Below are 23,084 nucleotides of genomic sequence, written 5' to 3'. Positions count from 1 at the left end.
AGCTGCTACCATTAGGTTCCTGGGCCGGAAAATGGAGTAAGAGAGTGTGGGCCAGGTTCCCCCCAACCCAGCACTACAGGAACATGTCCTGGGAGGGGAAGTCAGGCCCCTGTCAGGACAGGAGGCTAAACTGTTCTGTAATAAGCTCCTAGGGACAACAGAGACTGTGGGATTCTCTCACCAACCTCCTTACAGGCCTATGATGAAAAGGGCTCAGTAGACTGTAACGCTGGCCCTAGAGAGAAAAGGGCAACGGGGAGGGTCACAGTGAGCCACTGAGGCTAGCATAAACCGCCTAGAAGCACAGGACCCCCGGGAGCAAGCTCAGAGCTTTGCCACACTCTACAGACTTTTGTGTGATGACAGTATTGACAAGTGAGTTATTGGTTTTCAAAGCTCTCTCCAAATAGCTGAGCCAATGCAGCGTTTTAAGTGTAGACTTGTCCTTAGAAAGTTTTCTGATAACTAACCTGAATCTCTTGTTTAACAGGCTAAAGCCATTACTTCTTGTCCCACCCTAGATGGACACAGAGAACCATTGATCCACCATCTCTTCTATAAACTTTTCCATATTTGAACACTGTTTTTCAGGTCCCTCTTCAGCTTTTGTCCTCTAGACTAAACATGCCCATTTCTTTCAGCCTTTCCTCATAGGTCATGTTTTCTAACCTTGATCGTTTTTTGTTGCTGTCCTCTCTACTCTCCCAGTTTGTCCAATATCTTCCTTAATGTACATATATTATATTATTTGTTAATTAATAGTAATAATAATTGAGATAATCATTTAGCAACCTACACACATTAAATTCCTTCAATTTTTCATGTAATAACTCCTTTCAAACATAGATTTGTAAAGAGACAGGTCAAAAGAATTTCTGTTTATCAGCCAGTTTTTCAAAGTGATCTAAAATTGTCATAAACAGATAAGAAAAGTTAATAGCACAGAAGAACTTGTATCTCTTTGACTGTAAAGGTGTAAGCAAGTTCAGTAAGCCTGGCTGTCACCTGACGAGAGACCCAATCAGAGGAAGGATACTTTCAAATCTTGAGGGAGGGAAGTTTCTGTGTGTGCTGTTAGGTTTTGGTTGTTGTTCACTCTGGGGCTCAAAGGGACCAACGTGCAACCAGGTTTCTCTCCCAATCTCCCTGATACAGGTTCTTATAGATTCCAAATAGTAAGTACTAGGTAGATGGTGAGTTAGTTTATGTTGTTTTCTTTATTTGCAAATGTGCATTTGGCAGGAAGGAGTTTAATTGTGTATTGGCTGAAGGAGTTCAAATTTGTATTTTGCGAAAGGATTTTAATTTGTACTTGAATACTGAGGCTGGAGGGTATTCCAGTGCCTATTGCTAAAAAACCCTGTACCTAATCCATCTTAAATTTACACAAAGATAATTTTACTGTTTTTCTCTCTGAATTCAAGTTTCTTGTTTAAGAACCTGATTGTTTTTTTCTATTCTGGTGTGAGACCCAGGGGACGGGGTCTGGATTCACCAGGGAATTGGTGGGGAGAAAGGAGGGAAGGGGAGGAGAGGCTAATTTCTCTCTGTGCCAGGATTACTTTTCCTCTCAGGGAGAGTCTGGGAGGGGAAAGAGAAGGAGAGAGGAAGGTGAATTTCCCCTCTGTTTGTGATTCAAGGAGTTTGAATCACAGTAATTTCTAGGGTAACCCAGGGAGGGGAAGCCTGGGAGAGGCAACGGTGGGGAAAGGATTTTCTTTCCTTGTTGTTGAGATCCAGAGGGTCTGGGTCTTGAGTCCCCGGGCAAGGTTGGGGGGGACCAAGAGTGTACCAGGCACTGGAATTCCTGGTTGGTGGCAGCGCTACAGGTGCTAAGCTGGTAATCAAGCTTAGGGGAATTCATGCTGGTACCCCATCTTTTGGATGCTAAGGTTCAGAGTGGGGAATTGTACCATGACAAAAATGGACACAAATTGGTATAATTACCCTGTAATTTGCAGTGCCACATGAGGGGCAGAGTACAGTTAGAAGTGCAAATTTGGCGTTTGGCCATGGGGATCCTGACATACATCGTCCTGCAAAAAAATAACCACTTCAGAATTGCCAGTGCTTATAATGTTTTCCTGAGCAGAGCTGGGGAACAAATCAGTTGCAGAAACCACATGAAATGGAGACAAGTGGACTTTCCCTGGGCTCATCTAGTGCCCGAGGTGTCATGTGCAGGGGCGGCTCCAGGCCCCAGCACGCCAAAAGCGTACTTGGGGAGGCATTCTGCGGGGGACGCTCTGCCGGTTGCCGGGAGGGCGGTAGGCAGGATCCCTTTGGCGGCATGCCTGTGGAGGGTCTGCTGGTCCCGCGGCTCTGATGGACCCTGTAGGAGGTCCATCGGAGCCGCGGGACCGGCAACCTGCAGAGCGCCCCCCCCCCGTGGCACGACGCCGTGCTTGGGGCGGCGAAATGTCTAGATCTGCCCCAGTCACGTAATCAGGCTGAGGCCGCAGGATCTGAGGGGAGGAGATGGAGGAGCGCACCAAGTGACTACATTTTAAAGTTTTATTAATAAAATAATAAAATAACAGCGGCGAGTGCTGGGAATGCTCCCATGTCACTCAGAGGAAGAAAGAAAGCATTAGTGCCCCAGCCCTAACTCATTTTCATACTCACACCCACGCTACCTGAGGCTGGCCAAGCCTGGGTGTAAGATAAGAAGAAGAGGGGGAAGGGTGAATGGGAATTCCTCTCCTGTGCACGGGTAACCCAGGGTGCATCCTTGATCTCCAGCTTGCTTCAACTCTCAGGAGGGTTTTTAAGTGCTGGGTTCTTTTTGGGGAGTTTCGTTTAGGGACCTCTGTTCCTGGTGCTCTTTGTACCAGTCCAAACTGGTCTTCTGTGGCTTTCTCAGCTTTCTCAAAACACACCAGCCTCAGGGAAGTGAAAACGGTTGTCCCCACTCCCCCACCACTGGCCTTCACTGTCTCGCTCATTTTTGCATCCCCTGAAGTTCTGTTCAGCTGAATCCTCCTCTCTCACAGCTGGTCGGGGTGGAATAGGTCCCCATCTTTCTTAGCTGGCAGTCGAAAGTCAGATGTGTGCTGTGGCCTTGGGCTGGAGTAAGCATCTTATCTTCAAACTGCGGTAGACGAAGTGTGCAGTTAACCCATTCTCTGCTCTCTCCCTCCCTCTTTGGCTTCTCGCAACCTGTAAAAGAATCTTTCACTCCACATTCACACCTTTGAACCTTCCCGACATGCTTTGTGATGCCTGCACCAGCATTATCAACATACAAGGCTGATCTGCCTCCCCACGGGACCCTCTGAGTGAGGGGGTCCTTGGGGCTGTGACATCCTGGACACTGAAAAGCCTGGACTTAACAGAGACTCTGGTTTTATGGCCCTGTAGTGAGGCTGAGTGGCCTCCTGCTGAGCGGGAGAGTGAGGCACCATTACACTTCCCTTGGAGGGTGGATCCTAGATCACCCTGCCTCCCTCACCAGAAGTATTGGGGCGTAGTCGGAAGTATAAAAGGCCAGCTCTGCAGCACAGTTCAGAGAGATCAAGGCCTAGAGAAAAGGGTGGAGTCTTTTCTCCAATCTCCACTGAGGATTCAGAGCAATGGTTGGATGCTTGGATAAGGAGGAGCTATCTCCCTGAGTAGAGAACCCACTAGGGAATAAGTCACACACTTGTCCAGTGATTTTCCCACAAACCAGGGGGTGGATGCTGCGCAGATATGTCTGGAAATGCAGAGCCAGCTACACGCACTTCTGTGGAGCCAGAGATAGAACCCCTTCCCTACAGCACTAAATACACAAGACCAGTTCACGTGCAAGCAATCTGTCCTGCTTCTAGATCCTTTATCCACCCTGCAGAGACAGCTAGTAGACAGGACTCCTGGGTTCTTTCCCCAGCTGTGGGAGAGGAGTGGGGAAGGTCTGGGCAGGATTCTTGGCTTCTCTCCCAGCTGTGAGAGGGGAGTGGGCTCTAATGAGTTAGAGCAGCATACTTGTCCTGGATGCTAAGACTGAGCAGCCACCTCTTATCCAGAGATCTAGAAAAGCTGTACTGCCATACTATCTGCTTTGTCAGTCTTTTGTTAAAGACAGGAAACCATCAGTCACAGCCATCAACTGAACTAAAATCCTTTCTTTCTCACTATGAGGGACTGTCTGACAAAAGGTGAGAGTCTAATAGCCTGCTAAACCTAGAGTTGTGAGTTCAATCCTTGAGGGGGCCATTTAGGGATCTGGGGAAAAAATCTGTCTGATGATTGGTCCTCCTTTGAGCAGGGGGTTGGACTAGAAAACTTCCTAAGGGCCCTTCCAACCCTGATATCCTATGAATTCCTATCCTCTCTGAAAGGGACTTTTGAAAAGTTTAGGTTACATTCGGTTCTCAGAACAAACCAATAGCAGATTCAAACTGATGTATGTCTTATTTTGAAAATCTTTTTCCTCTGATTCATCTGATTCAATACATTTCCAGACTTTGGCATAAATTTTCTAGTGTTTTGCCTATGGGATTGAGCCGGCTGAAATCTCTGTCCTCAAAACCCTGAACCAGGTTTAACTGTTTAGTGTTGTATAAGTGACAGGATCATGCTAACACTTGTGATCTCTGGGCCCCCTTATTCCACTGGAAATGAACACAAAAGCTCTCCCGCTGCTCATGGGGCTCCCTCGAGTTTGGCTCCCTTTGGATTCACTTAAATTCTCTTCTTAATCTGAAGCAGAAAACTTTTTAATAGCCCCACAAGAGACTCATCAGAGGCCATGTTACAAATAGCATGTTTTTAATAAGTCCCAATTGCTGGATCCCCCAGCTGCAACCAGGAGCCAAGACTTTAACAATGCCCAGCATGTTGCATTCTGAAGCCTTTGCAGGGCACTTACTCTGCCAGGGACAGTTGGCACCAGTCCCTGAGTTTCCTCTGTCACAGACAGGGGCTGAATATCTTGGCACCAGATCCTTGGCCAGCCAGACTGATACTACATATCCTTCCGCATCAAGTCATTGTCCAGTTACTTCAGTACCACATACCCTTCTGTACCAGGTAACTGTCCAGCTATTCCAGTACCTCATGACCTTCTGCAAAAGGTCATTGTCAAGTTTCTGTAGTGTGTAGAACACGCCTATTCATCAGGTGTAAATGCAGGTACCAGAAGGTTGAAAAGATTTGTTCTATGCTGGACACTATGTTGGACACTGATGCAATTCTTTTTTCCAGGTTCTGGGTATAAATCAGGATTAAGCTGTTATTTACCAGCCTCCTGGTCTGACCTAACTTTCCTCACAAAACTGTTAACCCTGGTCCCTGGGGCTCCACAAACATTACCAGCTGAGTGCCAGCCCCTTGGGGACGATGCAGGGAGAAAACTCTCCCCGTACTCTGCAGCTCTGACAAGCATAAAGGTTTGTCTCTCTCCCTGCACACGGCCGTTAGAAGCCTGGGACAGAGATCCTGAGCTGTGTGGGAGGAGACACCTGCAGCCTCAGAGACACGGGGCCCTTCCTGGCCATGCTTTGGACCTCAGCCCACCCAGACACATAGAGATACCATCCCGGTAAGATAGGAGACACAAGGACGGCTGCAGAGGGGTCTGGCTAGCCAGCCGTCCTTCTAGCCATCTACCGTACATTTCTGCATCTATCCAGCTCTCTCCTCTTCTGTCCATCTATCTCTTTCTTTATTGTCCTCTGCCTTTTTCTGTCCTTCTACCAATTCACCTCTGACTTCCTCTCTTTCTCCACATCCATACTTCTCTCCATCTGACTCCCTCTCTCTATTTCCATCCACTCATGCCTAGCCTCCGTCAGCCCACACACACTCAGTAACTCTCTCTCTCTCATCTCTGGCTTTCTTAATGTTCCCAGCACTGCAGTCGCTGGGTTCTCAGGAGCCCCTTCCCACTGAGACAGGCTTTGGCATCACCACTTGGCTCAGGTTTCCAGAACCAGAGGTAGGTTTGCTGCCCAACACAGCAGGAAGACAGATTTAGCTGGTTTCCTTACCCCCCTCCTCCCAAACCCCTTAGACATTCAGCCTCTCGGCCTGGGGTGCCTCATCTCTGGGCTCCGCAAGCACAGAGCGGGTTCCAGTGAAGGGGAGCAGGGACTGCAGCTAAGACTCTGCCCTGGTATCGGAGCATCTGAACAGCCCGGAGCAGTTCAGGCAGGAGTGGTCTGGGGAGAGCAGATCCGGAGGTGAATGGGGGTGAGTCTGGGGAGGAGGGGGTTTGAAATAGGCAGAGCGAGGGAGTGGGGAAGGGAACAGCACAATGAATGGAGACATATAGGCAGACAGACTGACCAGGGGATTATGATGATTAGGATGGATGGATGTTTACTATCACATCTCCAAAATCAGGATTGTTACCAGCATAGGCTTATCAATAGCACAGATGCTGTGGCCCCAATCAGAATTGGCTGGACAGAGCCTTGGTAGGAGTCCAGCGGGTGCATGGATCTCCAGTGGTGGATCTCACTGGAGTATCAGGAGCAGTTCTCTTTTTAACCAACCCTCTGTCCCGCCTCACTTTCCTCCTAAAGTTTTCTTTCTCCCTCAGTCTCTCTCTGGAGCAGATCCTCAGTGGGTACCAACAAGTTATATTACAATTAAACTTAAAAGCTCTCACAGAGGTGGGGTCCTCATCATGCCAGACACTGCACAGACACACAGTGAGAGACAGTCCGTGACCCAGCTGAGATCAGCAAGGTGACTAGATGTCCCAATTTTATAGGAGCTGTCCCAATTTTGGGGTCTTTTTCTTCTATAGGCTTCTATTACTCCCTACCCTATATCCCGATTTTTCACACTTGCTGTCTGGTCACCCAAGAGATCAGGGCCTTGTTCTTTCGTGTGCTGCACAGACTCACAGTAAAGGAGGAACACACAATCCATGCCCCAATCTAAGAAGGCAAGACAGAATAATGGAGTGCGAAAAGGAAGATTATTGTTCTCACTTTAGAGATGGGACCCCAGACTCAGAGAGTCGAAGTCACTATCCCAAAAATCACCCAGTGACTCTGTGTCAGTGCTGGGTACTGAAGCCAGCTCTCTAAATACCTCAGCCAGGACTTATCCCCTGGACCATTCTGGGGATAAGATCCTCCCCTCACCTCTCACTCACTCACCTTAATGTCTTCTAGACTCTTCCCATAGAATCATAGAAGATTAGGGTTGGAAGGGACCTCGGAAGGACATCTAGTCCAAACCCCTGCTCAAAGGAATACCAGTCCCCATGTTATCATTCCATTCGTACTCCTATCACCCCATGGCCATCGCTACATTGTGTGGGACTGCAGGTAAATTGGGCAGAATGCAATTGCCAGAGCCACTTTCTTATACTGTTTTTCCATCAATCTCACAGCCCCTCCCCAGCTCATCCCAGCTTTTTTTTAAACAATATCCAACGACCCAGCAAGTTTAACTAACGCCTCTCAACTGTGTTGCTGAGCAGTCTGTTTCCTTTCAACTTATCTCCATTCCTTGTCTTCATCCATTTTTGAAAGAATGGCCAAACAGCGTTGCTTTCTGACAACCATCACCAACTGTATCTTTCTCTCTCTTCTTTCTCACTTAGATTTCTCTCCCCTTCTTCTTCCTTCCAAGTCTCACATGCATGGATGTACTTATTCGGGGGCATAAAAGCCTTAGTAGGTGCCCATGTTCCTGTCAGGGAGTCCAAAGTATTTGTAACATTCTTTGCCCTTTTGAGTGACTCTGATAGAGTTAGAGGAGGGAAGAAGAGAGGTGGGAGAACAGGAATGAAGATGAAAGTGAGGATGGGGAGAAAGTTGAAAATGTACAACGTGGGGAGAGAAGAGATTGAAAGAGGATGTGATGAATGCTAGCTACGTACAGTGTTTGGTATCATATTGACCACTGTCTTAGAAATGCAGACAGACAGGGTGGGTGAGCTGATATCTTTTATTGGAGCAACTTCTTTTGGTGAGAGAGACAAGGTTTTGAGCTTACACAGAGCAGGGAAAGGTGCTCCAAGTGTAACAGCTAAGTACAAAGAAGAACAGAAGTTTAAATAGATAATATATATTTCAAGGGATCCTTCAAGGTAAAGTCGCCAGTGAACTTGTCTTCCGTCATAGAGGGGAATGGGCAGGGGGGAGAACCTGGAGGAGGAGGCTCAGTGGGTCACAGATTGTTATAATAAGCCATATATTCAGCCTCTGTGTTCAATTTGTGATTTTAGTTTCTATCAGCATTATGAATTTACAAGACATACTTGATGGGGTCCACATCCTTAGTCCCTTCTTCTGGCGTTCAAACAACTCCCCAAGCTTACCATGCTCAGCATTATAAGCAAGCTCCCCACAGAGCAGGACACACCAACTCAAAGTGGTACCAGACCCTGCCAGAACAACAGACACAAAACCCACAGCCATATTTCCATTTCTATGATGATCAACACCATCCACAACACGGCTTTCAAGATCCATTACTCTAAAACGCACCAATCACAGCATGTGGCATATCTCCTCCAGTGTACTAAGTGGTCCAAAAACAAATATGTGGGTGAAAGCAGACAATCACTATACTCTTGAATGAACTCTCACAGGACAATGATAGAAGACGAAAATACCCTATCACTGGTGGGTGAAAACTTGACACAAAGTGATCATTGTATTAATGACATATCAACCCTCATCCTGAAAGGAAACCTGCACAAAACTTTCAAAAGACCAGCCTGGTAGCTTAAATTCCTAACTTTGCTGGACACTGAAAATCATGGATAGAACAGAGACAAAATCTATATCTCACTGACCCCACCCCTATCAGCTTATTTTTCCCCCTCCTTTCCCCTCGATGACTGGAAGCATGTTACAGACCATTTCACCATGAATGGTCCATTGAAATATGTTTTAAGTACTTGTACTGAACGATCTGCTTCACTTTGCATTTAGCTGTGACACTCTGAGTACATTTCCCAGACCTGCAGAAATGCTCTGTGTGAGCTCAAAAGCTTCTCTCTCTCACCAGTGGAAACTTGTCTGTTACCCTTGATTTGATGGATGTGTGTACCCCAGAGTGTAATCAAGGTAATTGCAACCATATTTTGTGCATTGAGACATGATGAATTAATAAAATGGAACATCAGATAGTTAAGAGTTAATTGGAAAACAGCTTTTATAGGCAAGGTGAAAACTAGCTGGGAGTTTCTGCTAATCTGAATGGGAGGAGGAGAAAGAAAGGTCAACAAAGGAGATTGAAAACCTTGGTGAACGGAAGACCTGGAGTCTGGGCACCTCTGATAGAAGTTTATTGAAAGTTAGGAAATGTGATGATTTTGTAAAGGTTATTATGACCTATGTGTTTTGTAGTAGTTAGTTATCAAAGATCAGTGAATCCAGTGGATTCTGGAGCAGTCCTCTGAAGCCATTTAGAGTGATATTTTTCTTGACATCTTTTCTCCCCGGTAGGTGAGCAACTGGCCACTGAGAACCTGCTGCTAATTACTCAATACCCGTCCAGTTTTTATGTAAATATCTGGGATGCTCTAAATCTATTGCTTATGTCTGTGTGCACTTAAATCTAATAAACTGCAGGCTTAGATAGAACCCGCTAACTTGTATTAATATTTCATCAGACAGAAATGCTGTGTTCCCATTGATTTAAGCCTGACACCACCTGGAGTGAAACAGTGAAGTTGCTCCTGCTGTGAGTTCTGAAAACCATTGGTAACAGGTCCAATAAAAGATATTACCTCATCCACTTCATCTCTTCAATATCCTGGGACTGACCCAACTACAACAACCCTGCAGACAGACAGATGACAGATTTCTCTGACCTTTGCATAAATGTATGCAGTGCTGCAGGTGGGTCATTCCCAGGTTATTAAAGATTCCAGCTTTTCCCTAATCCATTCACTTAACACTTACCTGTCTCCTAGGACTCAAGGCTACCCCTCCAAAAATACCCACTGTCAATCCCAGCATTAGCACCTATGATCACAAATCTCCTTGCTGCCAGATATTTTTCACCGTTATTCTTTCTGGCCTCTACAGGTGATGTATGGCAAAGGGTCACGGGAAGATGGAAACCAAAGCTCCTTGGGGGAATTCATCCTGCTAGGGGTATCTGACCGACCACAGTTGGAGCTGCTGCTCTTTGTGCTCATTTTAATCTCTTACACCATAACCTTGCTTGGAAACACCACCATCATCATGGTTTCCTGGCTAGACCCCCATCTCCACACGCCTATGTATTTCTTCCTCAGCAACCTCTCTTTCTTGGACCTCTGCTACACCACCAGTGTTGGCCCCCAGATGCTGCTGAATTTCCGAAGAAGCCACAAATCCATCTCTTGGGCTGGCTGCGTAGCCCAGCTCTATATCTCCCTCTCGCTGGGTTGCACCGAGTGCCTCCTGCTGGCCATCATGGCCTATGACCGCTATGCCGCTATCTGCCAGCCACTGCGCTACACAGCCATCATGAGCCTCCGCTTCTGCCTGCAGCTGGCGGCCACCTCCTGGTTGTGCGGCTTTGGCAACTCCATGCTGCAGACCATTCTGACCCTGAGGCTTCCCCGGTGTGGGCGGAACCAAATTGATAACCTCTTCTGCGAGGTGCCGGCCCTGCTCAAACTGGCATGTATCGACACCTCTGCCAATGAGGCCAAGCTCCTCGCTGGTGCGGTGATTTTCCTGCTGGTCCCACTGGGATTCATTCTGATGTCCTACGTCTACATCGGCACCGCCGTGCTGAAGATTCACTCAGCGAAAGGCAGGTTCAAGGCCTTCAACACCTGTGCCTCCCACCTGGTCGTGGTGTCGCTCTTTTATGGCACAGGCATTTCCATGTATCTACAGCCTCCATCCAGTTACTCTCAGCAGCGGGGCAAAATAGTATCCCTCTTCTACACCATGGTGACCCCCATGCTCAACCCCTTCATCTACACGCTGAGGAACAAGGAGGTGCACGGGGCCCTGTAGAGGGCACTGAGGAGAAATGTGACCGCCCAGGGGGTCTGAGCTGGGAAAGCAGTTGGCACAAAACCGTCTCTACCTCTCATGGCTACTGTAACCTCTTCTGTGACCATGTGGAGCCTTCTGCTCTCTCCACAGTCCCGGGCCTTTCCACCCACACAAACCCTCTGGCCTCTCCCACTCTGCAGAAGAAGCCTGCCCTAATCTGCCCCACAACCTGCCTTCCCTTTCCCACTCCACACAAACCATCTGTCATCCACACAACACCCCTGCCCTCTGCTTTGCAATTCAAACAAGGACTGTCCTTGATGGACCTCCAGGAACAATCCCTGTTCTCCTGCCCAAAGAGATTATTCATATTCCTTTCTGTTGTGGTAGCAAAGAGGCTGCAACTGAGATCAGGGCTGTGCCATGCATGGTACAGACACTGAACAAGTTACAGTTCCTTCCCCAGCTGATATCAGGGCCCCATTGTTTCGGGCACTGCACTGACACACAGCGGTAGAGTCCCTTCTCCACCTGAGATCAGGACCCCATTGTGCTGGGCACTGCACAGACACAAAGCAAGGAACAGAACCTGCTCCAGCTGAGATCAGGGCCATCTTCTATGGGACCAGAAGATATCTGAGTTCAGTGGCTTCTCAATGAAACTAGCACACATCTGGATAGAAGAATGGATTAAGTCAGTGAAGGCAGCTCTATAGGTTTTGAGAGTACCTGAAGAAGTCCATGTGGATTTTATGGAAGAGTATTTTAAATTCCAGGCCAGATCCACAGTGAAGTTCATGGCAACAGCTGACAAGCCAGACACAGAGAAGACATTTCAGCTGTATGCAGAAAAAGTGGAATCAGACTCAAAGAATTCTATGAGCTGACACAGAATCCAGGTGGAACCATTCGGGTCTACTCATATGAGCTCTAGGAGAGAATGAGCCAGGTGAAGCACTGGGACCCACAACAAGTTTGGAACATAAATATGGTCCTGAAAGCGTAGTTAGTGCTGGCACCTTGGGATGACTCCCTCCACTGTGAAATGAAGAAGAGGTCTAAAGAAGAGCCCAGTAAGAATGTCCATGAACTCGGGCAAGCTGCCATTACATGGTCTGAATTAGAGCAAGTTCCCGTGGAAGAGATGGCCAAGCCCAACCCCCCTACACAAAGTGGAGGCCTAGGTAATGCATCTAAGAGGGGAAAGGCTTTTCCCCAAACACAGTTATCACTGGAAAGTTTAAATGAAACTGGTCAGCAACTGGCCAGCAAACAGGGGATGCTGCTGAAAACAATGACTCAGGGAATGAGAGGTAAAATCTCCCTTATTATGCCCAAGGATCCCAAAGATTCCCACTGAAGGATATCCAGGGAAGGTACATTTGCTACACTTGTGAAGCACCAGGGCGTACTAGCTGAGAATGTCCACTGTCAAAGAGTCCAGAGCCCCAGCTACTCAAAACCAAAGGGATATCAGGAATGAGTGATCCATTAACAGCAGAAGGCCGAACAGTGACAGAAGGATTCCTAGACATGACCTTGATGGAAAATCAGTCTGCATACAGCGCTGAGAGGAGCTCAGACAGTGCCAGCATATCTATCGACTTGTGTGAGCGAGCATTTGGAGACTAACTGCTGAAGTACTTATAGCTGAGGTGAAGATCTGCTGTTTGTTTGATACTGACTCAGAAATCACCACTATTACTGAGTTGCATTTTCAAAAATATTTGAAAGATAAGGAGCCGATCATACACCAAGTACACAGTTTTTACATGTAAGAGCAGCTGATGAAATGGCAACCCCAGAGGTGGGATGCCTTGAAACAGATATAGAGTCTATGGAGTGAGTCTTTCTCTACCAGTAGGGTGGTTGGTGGCTTTGATCTTGGTCCATGTGGACTCTCCATTACAGCTGGTTGGGAATCTTTTAACTCAAAATTCTCTTGTCAGAATATGCTGATTCATCCAACCTGAACATTTTGGGGGGTAGGGTGTCGGTGGGTGACAACATTTTTTGAGAAAAGTCAAAAAGTTTCAAAAATGTGGAAACCTCCTATTTGGACATTCAGTAAATGGAAATTTCCATCTTTATGGTTCGACTCAAATTAAAGCTAACTAGAGATTTTTAAAAAAATCAAAACATTTTGAAATTGTCAAAACAAAACATTTCAATTGACCCAAACTAATTTTTTTTTTTTTTTTAATTTTTGGTTCATGCAAATTTTTCAAGATTTCAACCCTTCATGCTGATTCTAGAAGCGAAATGATTTAAAATCTCAAAACAATTTCACAAGATGTGAACAGCCTTTCCTACCGATCTCTGTTCACCATCATTCGAGTGCCCTGCTCAAGATGGCATTAGTCCGTTACTTATGTGAGCAGAGCAGACAATGAATTCCTGCCAAATATCCCTCACTTTCGTAAACTCTTGCTACATCATCTACTGGCCATCTTGGTAACTAGAGGGCCAGAGCTCTGCGAGTGTAATCACTTATCTCCACACACAATATTACTATTTATTATATGTGTTAAGCTGACAGTGCTGAGGTGCCCAGTCATAGACCAGGTCCCCACTGTGCCAGGTGCTGAAAAAACACAGAACAAAGAGACAGTCGCTGCCCCAAGGAGTTGACGATCTAAGTAGAAGACAAGAGACAACAGATAGATACAGACAGATGAGGGAGCACAAAGTAACAACGAGACAGGATTGGTCAGCAAGGTGAGCAGTGGTCTCAACACACCAGCCGCTGGTTCTCTGCATCGTGGAAGTACTTAGGAGACCAGACCCACTTGTGCTAGGCACTGTACAAACATCAAACAAAATGACAATCACAAGGTATCAGGCTGGATGCAGGAGGTCAGGCTGTATGGACCTTGTAGTCCTTTCTGTCCTTAAAGACTATGAATCTATTACTACAATTTTAAAGGAATGGTGGTATTGGCTGACCTAGGGTGGAGGGTTGGGAATGGAATATAGGGTCTTTCCCTTCTCTGGGGGTGCTGTCTGTAATCCAGCTCCAGCACAGATGGACTGAGGAATGTGTTATGGGACCTTTCCTCACTGGGAGTGCCGGCTCCAATTAGGCCCTTGGGCAGGCAAAAGGTTGTGTGTGGGAATGGAATAAGGAGCTTTTTTATTTTTTTATAATACATAAAAGATGGGGGAGCTGACAGTAAAGGAAATAAATCTGAAGTTATGAATTGTAGAAAATTGATGAGGAAGGCAAAGGGACACAAGCAGACTTAAGGACAATAAGAAAAAGGTATTTAAAATATGTTGGGGGGAAGGAAGAATCCTGACAATGGTATTGGTTCATGTAAAGTTGGCAGCCGGGGCTCGACCTTCCCTGAGGGTGGAGGGGAGCCACACCGGCCTGCTACACATAGTCGAGTCCTGCCCTTTACCTCAGGGCTGAGCGTCACTGCCCAGTAGCTTGGGGGAGCTCCGGCCTTCTGCGGCAAGGCTGAGCAACAATACAAAGTCAGTAAGCCCAGGCCCTTGGGCAGGGGGGGCCACAAGCAGTTCAGGTGTATAAAGCAGGCCCTGGCTTAGGGCAGGGCAACAATCAGCTTGCGGGTCAGGTCCTTCAGCAGGGGCTGAGCAGGCAATATAGTCTTATTGGCCTCCTCATTCCAGGGAGAGGAGGAGTCTGCCACCCTTGGAAGGGTGGCAGGGGGAACGCAGGCCCTCCCACTCCACTGTGTTCCAGCCCGGGGCCCTAGTAGCGGCTGTCACCGCTGACGGTCAGTGGGGATCCTGACCGCAACACACTGCCATTGGTATGGGTACATCTGCAGCCTGACTAAAGTCGGCTGCCCCCGGGCTACTTCCGATATCCCCCTCCGTGCCATCAGCTCCCGGGAAGTCCAGCAGCATGGGCCCCTCTTGGCCGGGGCTGGGCGGTAGGTCCGGCAGCTCCTCTGGGAAGTCCAGCCAGGCTTGCTCCAGGGGTTCCTCGGGGTAACAGCAGGGATGGGGAGGCTCCGGCCGCTCCTCCTCATAGCGGGTGCGGGGAAGCTCCGGCGGCTCCTCCCAGTAGAGGGCGCGGGGAAGCTCTGGCCAGTCAGGGCAACTGCCCTGGGCCCCAGTGGCTTCCCAGTCCCAAGCTCCCTCTGGCAGGTCTGCTTCCGACGGTGGCTGGGCTCTGATGGCCGGCTTTTATGCTTCCGGGTCGCCGCCTGACCCTCTGAGGGGCGGGCTCACCGCTCTGTGGCCCCGCCCCCTCATGTGTCCGGCAGGGCTTAACCCTCCCTGAGGAGGAGGGGAGCCACACCGGCCTGCTACAGTTCCTTACTAGATGGAAATGGTAGGCTTACCAACAATAATGCAGAAAAAACAGAGTTGTTCAATAAACATTTCTGCTCTGTATTTGGGGGAAAAACAGGAGATTTAGCCTCATCATATGGTGATAACATATATCTATTCATTTCCATATACGTATACCTGCAGCCCCCATCCCAGGACCAGGGCAAAATGGTCTCTCTCTTCTACACCCTAGTTACCCCCATACTCAACCCCCTGATCAACATGCTGAGGAACAAGGAGATGTACAGAGCTCTGCAGAAAGTGCTGCGGAGGAACCCGACCACCCAGGGGACCCAAGCTGGTGCAGTAGTTGGGCATGGAACCATCTGTGCCTCTTTTGGGTTCTGTAGCATCTTCCCTCCCCATATGGACTTTTCTACCCTCTGCCCACTTCCACTCTTCACAACTGCTCTTGCCTTCTCCCACCTCAAAGAAAAACCTTCCCTCCCCGAGCCATACAATCCCCTGCCCTCTTTCAACCCATGCAACCCATCAGCTCCTGGGGCATGTCTACACCTAAAACTCTGCATCGGTGCAGCTGCACTGCTGTAGAGCTTTCCTGGGAGAAGCACTCTACACTAATGCAAGAGAGGTCTTCCCTCAGCATAGTTAATCCACCTCCCTGAGAGGCAGTAGTTATGTTGTCAGGAGACCCTGTCCTGCTGATATAGCGCTGTCTACTCAGGGGGGTTAAGCTGATATAACTACTTTGCTCAGGGGGTTGGATTTTTATACCAATACATGTCTGTAGTGTAGACCAGATCTTGGAGTTTTGAGATTGCACCAGGATGTCAGCTTTCATTAAAAAGTGTCCCCCCCTCACCCCTCAGAGAGTAAACCCAAAATTATACCATCTTGCAATACATGGAGATCTGTACAGCGTAAATCCATGAAATTTGCCCCCTCCCTCAATGTGGAGGAAGGTAAGCAACAGCTTTTGTCCCCAAGTAATGTTTTCCACACACTGGTCTTAGACAAAAGAAAACAAGTTTATTAATTACAAAAGATAATTTTAAGTAATTATAAGGAAGAGCAAACAGATCAAAGCAGATTACCTAGCAAATAAAACAAACACACAATCTTAGCTTAATATGCAAAAGAAATTGGATATGTGTAGCAAATTCACACCCTAAATGTTGTTTAGGCAGATTGCAGAGATTCTTGAAGGCAAGCTACACTTGCTTTTAGCTTAAAACCCCACTTATTCCTTTCACAGGCTAGACAACCCTCTAGCCTGGGTTCAGCCTTACTCCCTTAGTTCAGTCTTTTTGTTTCTGCAGATGTTTCCAGCAGTCTTCTTTCTTGGACAGGGAGTTAGTAAAGAATGAACTGTGATGATGTCACTTCCCTGCCTTACATAGCTTTAACATATGGCGGGAACCCTTTGTCTCTCAGTTTGATTCCCACACCCAGTCAGTAGAAAAACACAAGTATTATCATAGACTCCAGTGCCAGGTTACTTGGTCACATGTCCCTGTAGGGCCACCACATCCATGACTCAGGCCTGGTCTACACTGCGAGTTCATCTCGAATTAACAGTGTTAAATCACATTAACCCTGCACCCGTCCACACAACGAAGCCTTTTATAGCGATATAAAGGGCTCTTAATACCCATATCTGTACTCCTCCCCAGCAAGGGAAGTAGCGCTGAAATCGGTATTGCCATTTCGGATTAGGGTTAGTGTGGCTGCAATTTGACGATATTGGCCTCCGGGCGCTATCCCACAGTGCACCATTGCAACCGTTCTGGACAGCAATCTGAACTCGGATGCACTGGGCAGGTAGACAGGAAAAGCCCCGCAAACTTTTGTTCATTTCCTGTTTGCCCAGCGTGGAGCGACGATCAGCACAGGTGACCATGCGTCCCAGAATCAAAAAAGAGCTCCAGCATGGATTGTATCGGAGAATACTGAAGCTGATCTCTGTATGGGGAGATGAATCTGTTCTATCAGAACTCCGTTCCAAAAGACCAAAATGCCAAAAGCATTTGAAAAAAATCTCCAAGGCTATGATAGACAGAGGCCACAATAGGGACTCAACACAGTGCTGTGTGAAACTTAAGGAGCTGAGACAAGCGTAACGAAAGCCAAAGAATAAATGGACGCTCATGGAGGGAGGGAGGGATGACTGAGGACTCTAAGCTATCCCACAGTTCCCGCACTCTCCGAAAACCATTTTACATTCTTGGCTGAGCTCCCAATGCCTGAAGGGTCAAAAAACATTGTCGCGAGTGGTTCAGGGTATATGTCGTCAGCCTCCTCCCTCCCCGTGAAAGAAAAGGGAAAAAAAATCATTTCTCACCTTTTTTCAATTGTCACCATATGTCTACCGGATGCTGCTGGCAGACGCGGTGCTGCAGCGCTACACAGCGGCATCCCCTTCCCTTCCTGATGGCAGATGGTGCAATATGACTGGTATCCATCATCATCATCCCGTGAGTGCTCCTGGCTGGCTCGGTGAGGTCGGCCAGGGGCGCCTGGGCAAAATGGGAATGACTCCCAGTCATTCCCTTCTTTAAGCTTTGTCTAATGGAGATTCAGTCCTGCTGGAATATCATAGCAGCTGGAGGCTGCCTCCCCACCCCTTTTATCTCTGCTTGCAGAGGCAATAAAGTCAGTGTTGTTTCTTATTCCTGCATTCTTTATTACTTCATCACACAAAGGGGGGATAACTGCCATGGTAGCCCAGGAGGGATGGGTAGGAGGGAAGCAACAGGTGGTGCTGTTGTTGCAGGGGCACCCCCTAGAATGGGCATGCAGCTCATCATTTCTGCGGGATGTCTGGGGCTCTGACCCGGAGTGGCTGATTGCCTCTCTGGTTCTTTAGTAGGCTTGCCTGATATTCTAGGCAGGACTGACTCTTCCATTAGACAAAACTTAAAGAAGGGAATGACCTGGGGAGTTATTCCCATTTTTGTCCATGCGCCCCCAGCCGACCTCACCGAGGCCAGCCAGGAGCACCCATGACAGCAGTAGATGGTACAATATGACTGGTAACCGTCTCAGCTAACTTGCAAAGGGAAGGGGATGCTGCCGTGTAGCACTGCAGTACCGCGTCTGTCAGCAGCATCCAGTAGACAGACGGTGACAGTGAAAAAAGGCTGAACGGGCTCCATGGTTGCCGTGTTATGGTGTCTACCAGGTCAATCCAGGGAAAATGGCACGAAATGATTGTCTCCCGTGGCTTTCACGGAGGGAGGATTGACTGACGACATTTACCCAGAATCACCCACAAACCTGTTTTTGCCCCATCATGCATTGTGATCTCAACTCAGAATTCCAATGGACGGGGGAGACTGCGGGAACTATGAGATAGCTATGGGATAGCTGTCCACAGTGCAACACTCCAGAAATTGATGCTAGCCTTGGTACATGGATGCACACCACCAAATTAATGTGCTTAGTGTGGCCCTGTGCACTCGACTTTATACAATCTGTTTCCAAAAATGGGTTGTTGTAAAATTGGCATAATCCCGCAGTGTAGACAAACCCTCAGAGACTGTTTGCAGCATCCCCAGAAAGGCTTCCCAGTGGGATATTAGTATCTTCTAAGATCTGTTGTTCTCTCTAATGACACGTCCCCCAGCCAGCCATCGAGACTTTTGGCCTTCTGTCTAGTGGGCGTTCCCCAGGTGTAAACACACTTGTAATAGACGCGTAGACGATATTCCTGACTTCAGATACCAGAATGATACATGCTTACAAGTAGGATAATCATATTCAGTAAATCAAAACCTTTCCAAAGATATCTCACCTGCCTTATCCTGCACAAAATACTTCATAGTTATGCCATATTCATAGCATAATAATATTCCTATGAAGAATATGGAGAGTAATGCAACACTGAGCTCCCACTATTTTTATCCATGGATGTTCCCCAATCCCAGAGCACCCTGGAGTCAGAGCGAGGAAATGGGTGGTGTTAATATATTTTATTGGACCAACTTCTGTTGGTGAGAAACAAAAGCTGTCGATCTATATGGAGCAGTTGGTCCATTGACAGATAGATAGATAGATAGATAGATAGATAGATAGATAGATAGCATCTGGGAGTTCATAGAATTATAGAATATTAAGGTTGGAAGAGACCTCAGGAGGTCATCTAGTCCAACCCCCTGCTCAAAACAGGACCAACACCAACTAAATCATCCCAGATAGAGCTCAGTCAATCTGGGCCTTAAAAACTACTATGGATGGAATTTCCACCACCTCCCTAGGTAACCCATTCCAGTGCTTTGCCACCCTCCTAGTGAAATAATGTTTCCTAATATCCAAGCTAGACTTCCCCCACTGCAACTTGAGACCATTGCTTCTTGGTCTGTCATCTGCCACCACTGAGAACAGCCAAGCTCCATCCTCTTTGGAACCCCCTTTCAGGCAGTTGAAGGCTGCTATCAAATCCACCCTCAGGCTTTTCTTCTGCAGACTAAATAACCACAGTTCCCTCAGCCTCTCTTCGTAAGTCATGTGCCCCAGCCCCCTAATCATTTTTGTTGCCCTCCGCTGGACTCTCTCCAATTTGTCCTGTAGAGGAAAATTTACAAAGAGCCTCAGGCTTTGATCAAGTTAGTAGGCCTGAAGTAGGAGCTGAGCTTGCTTCTGTGTGTAAGGGGCATGAGGAGGCAAAAGTGGGATGGAAAGTCCCCAAAACAGAACAATGGCCTTCTGTGTACAAGGGGCAGGAGGAGGCGAAGTGGAAAGTCCCCAAACACAATTTGCCATAGCCAAGCTTGTTTTTCTATAATCACAATGGAAGCATTAGAAAAGTCAAAGAACAGAAGAGCTAGATAGGGAATCACAATAACAGGAAAAGCCAAATAAGGGAGATGATCGTTTCAAATAAGGGAGATGATCGATGAATCAGAGGGCAGCTACTGGGAGCTGTTACCCTCCTGCGCTTGTAACAATAAAGGAGCCTCAGGCTTATCTGATCCAAACTCAATGCGTGGTTGATTTTCCACAACAGTCCAGATCCCTTCTTTAGCAGTGGACCAAAACTGGATGCAATACGCCAGGTGTGGCCTCACCAGTGCTGAAAAGAGGGTAATAATAACTCAATCTGCTGGCAATGCTCTTACTAATACAGCCTAATATGTCATTGGAACTTCTTGGCAACAAGGGCACACTGCTGACTCATATCCAGCTTCTCATCCACTGTAATCCCCAGCTTCTTTTCTGCAGAACTGCTGCTTAGCCCATTTGTCCCCAGCCTGTAGCGGTTCATGGGATTCTTCCTTCCTAAGTGCAGGACTCTGCATTTGTCCTTGTTGAACCACATCAGATTTCTTTTGGCTCAATCCTCCCATTTGCCTAGGTCACTCTGGGCCCTATCCCTACCCTCCAGTGTATCTACCTCTCCCCCAAGCTTAGTGTCATCTGCTGTGGGTGCAATTCATCCCATCATCCAGAGGATGCAGGGACTGGCAGCCCAAGCCCCGTGACCATGACTTCCTGGCAGAACATAAACTTCTGTTGGATCACTGTACTACAGCCAACAGAACTGCACACCAAAAGGACTTTGCAAAACATTCAGGCAATGCTTTCCAGGTATGGCAGGTTATAATGACTGGATTCGCATTTATAATAGTGTTAAATATACAACAAAGTGTTTTCAATTTATAAGGGGGGAGGGGGTCGCACTCAGAGGTTTGCTATGTGAAAGGGCCACCAGGACAGAAGTTTGAGAACCACTGAATTAACCCCTCTGAAGCCTCAGGGAATGCGGGGGGGGGGTCTCCCTTGGTATGGTTGGAAAGGATATTGCTCTTCTCATGTGATTCCTCCCCCCAGTAGCTAATTTTAAATGAAGCTACCTTCCCATGACTTGAATCTTCCTATGGAAGTGAAATTACATATAGCCTATAAATTGGCATTTGAGAAGTGAAAGGGATGGTAGCCCTAATGGAAAAGCTAACAGCCTGGCTCTTTTGCAAGCCCCAAACTGCTGAATGAGCTTTAGGGAGGGAAGGCTGTGCCTCCCAAACAGCCTGACCCTGCCCCCATCCGACACCCACCCACTTCCTGCCCCTCGACTGCTCACCCCCCTCAGAATCCCTGACCCATCCTGCTCCTTGTCCCCTCAGTGTCCCCCAGAGACAGCAGCCCCCCAACCACCACCCCGGGACCACACCCCTGCTCCCTGTCCCCTATCCACCCCCCCGATTAGTCCTGACAGACCCCCCAGAATGCCCACGATCCAACCTCCCTGTTCTCTGCCCCCTGATCGCCCCCCAAACCTCTGCCCCCTCCCTGTCCCCGGGACTCCCTGCCCCTTAGCCAACCCCTTTGGTCCCAGCCTCTTACCCTCGGCTCCCTCCTCACCCGGAGCCTCAGCATGTCGCTGAACAGCTGCTGCGCATCTCCGGCGGGTCTCCTGAGCTCCATCCCACTCCCAGCCGCATGGTAAGGGGGCAGGGCTGTGAGCTCCACGCCTAGCGGAAGGAGCTGAGCTCAGCCTGGAGCTTACAGCCCCGCTCCCTCACCACGCGGGTATGAGCGGGGTGGGGCTCAGGGGCCCTGCCAGAGCCACACTGCAGCGGTGTCCAGGGACGCTGTTTGATGCACTGAGGCTCCGGGAGAGGGGCGGAGGCGGNCATGTGGAGCCTGGGGCAAATTCCCCCACTTGGTCCTCCCTCTGGGCGGCCCTGGTCCAGTTTGGATAATGTACATGACAGAGAGGCATTGCTGGCACATGATGGCATCTATCACATTAGTGGATGTGCAGGTGAATGAGCCCCTGATGGTGTGGCTGGTGTGGTTGGGTCCTATGAGTACATATTGGGTTGCTAGAGTAGATATGGGGACAGAGATGGCAACCGGGTTTGTTACAGGGATTGGTCTCTGGGTTAGAGTTTCTGTGAAGTGGTGTGTAGTTGCTGGTGAGTATTTGCTTCAGGATGGGAGCCTGTCTGTAACAAGGACTGGCCTGTCTCCCAAGGCCTGTAGAGTGGGGGATCATTTTCCAGGATAGGTTGTAGGTCATTGATGATGTGCTGCAGAGTTGTGAGCTGGGGGCTGCATGGGATGGGCAGTGGTGATCTGTTATTTTCCTTGTTGGGCCTGTCCTGTAGTAAGTGCAGGAGTCTAGTGGCCAATTTGGTGTGGGGGGGACCCTGGGGCTCCACAAACCTCTCCAGCCGAGTTCCAGCTCCTTGGGGAGGCTTCAGGGAGTCACAGCCCGCCCCCAGGTCCGAAATGCATAAGGGCCCTGCCTGCTCCCTCCCCCCACCCATGGCCCTATGCAATCAGGGACAACTATCGTGATCTGCACAAGGAGGAGGCTCCTACAGTCACGGAGAGACAGGGCCCTTCTCAGCTCTGCTTCAGACCTGGGGAAGCCCAGGTACAGTGTGATACTATTCTCAGGAGCCCAGAGACCCCAGGGCTGGGGTAGGATTGGGAGCAGGGACACAGACTGGGGATCTTACCTCCTTCCATCCATTCTTCCAGCCATCCACTGTACTTCTATCCAGCTCTCTGCGTCTCTCACCCACTCGCTATCTGTCTGTTCGTCTATCTCTATTTCTCTCCCTCTATATCCTTCCATCCATCGAACTCTTCCCCCCTCTCAATCCTGCGATCTGTCCATGTCTCTGATCCTATATCCTCTCTTGATTGTTCTTTTTGATCCATCCTTCTCTCTGCCTTTCTTTCTGTCATAACAATTCACCTCTCTCTCTCTCTCTTTCTCATCCATCCACTCTCTCTCAATCTCTCTCGCTCTCTCCTTCCCATCTCTGGGATTTCTTTCATTTTATCACTGTAGACTCTGGGCTTCTAGGAGACCCTGCCAGTTGAGAGAGGCTCAGGGTATCCCTCCCAGCTGGAGGCAACCTGCCCTCCAGGTACTTCATTCACACACCGAGCGGGTTTGGTCCCTGGGATGAGGGA

The 23,084-nt window shown here is 48.4% G+C and overlaps 1 protein-coding gene across 1 annotated transcript; it reads left to right on the top strand.

Moving 5' to 3' along the window:
• The first annotated feature begins 10,139 nt into the window (after positions 1-10,139).
• On the top strand, positions 10,140-10,907 carry LOC116825824 (olfactory receptor 2B2-like). The gene has a single exon (XM_032782109.2). The coding sequence runs from the start codon at positions 10,140-10,142 to the stop codon at positions 10,905-10,907; it is 768 nt and encodes a 255-aa protein (XP_032638000.2).
• Positions 10,908-23,084: the final 12,177 nt, after the last annotated feature.

The sequence above is a fragment of the Chelonoidis abingdonii genome, chromosome 13 (assembly GCF_003597395.2).
Source record: "Chelonoidis abingdonii isolate Lonesome George chromosome 13, CheloAbing_2.0, whole genome shotgun sequence".
Lineage (NCBI taxonomy): Eukaryota > Metazoa > Chordata > Testudines > Testudinidae > Chelonoidis > Chelonoidis abingdonii.
This window is presented reverse-complemented; position numbering and strand designations above follow the sequence as displayed.

Excerpts from the sequence above, each read along its gene's own strand:
- LOC116825824 (XM_032782109.2), top strand. The coding sequence starts at position 10,140 with ATGGTTTCCTGGCTAGACCCCCATCTCCACACGCCTATGTATTTCTTC.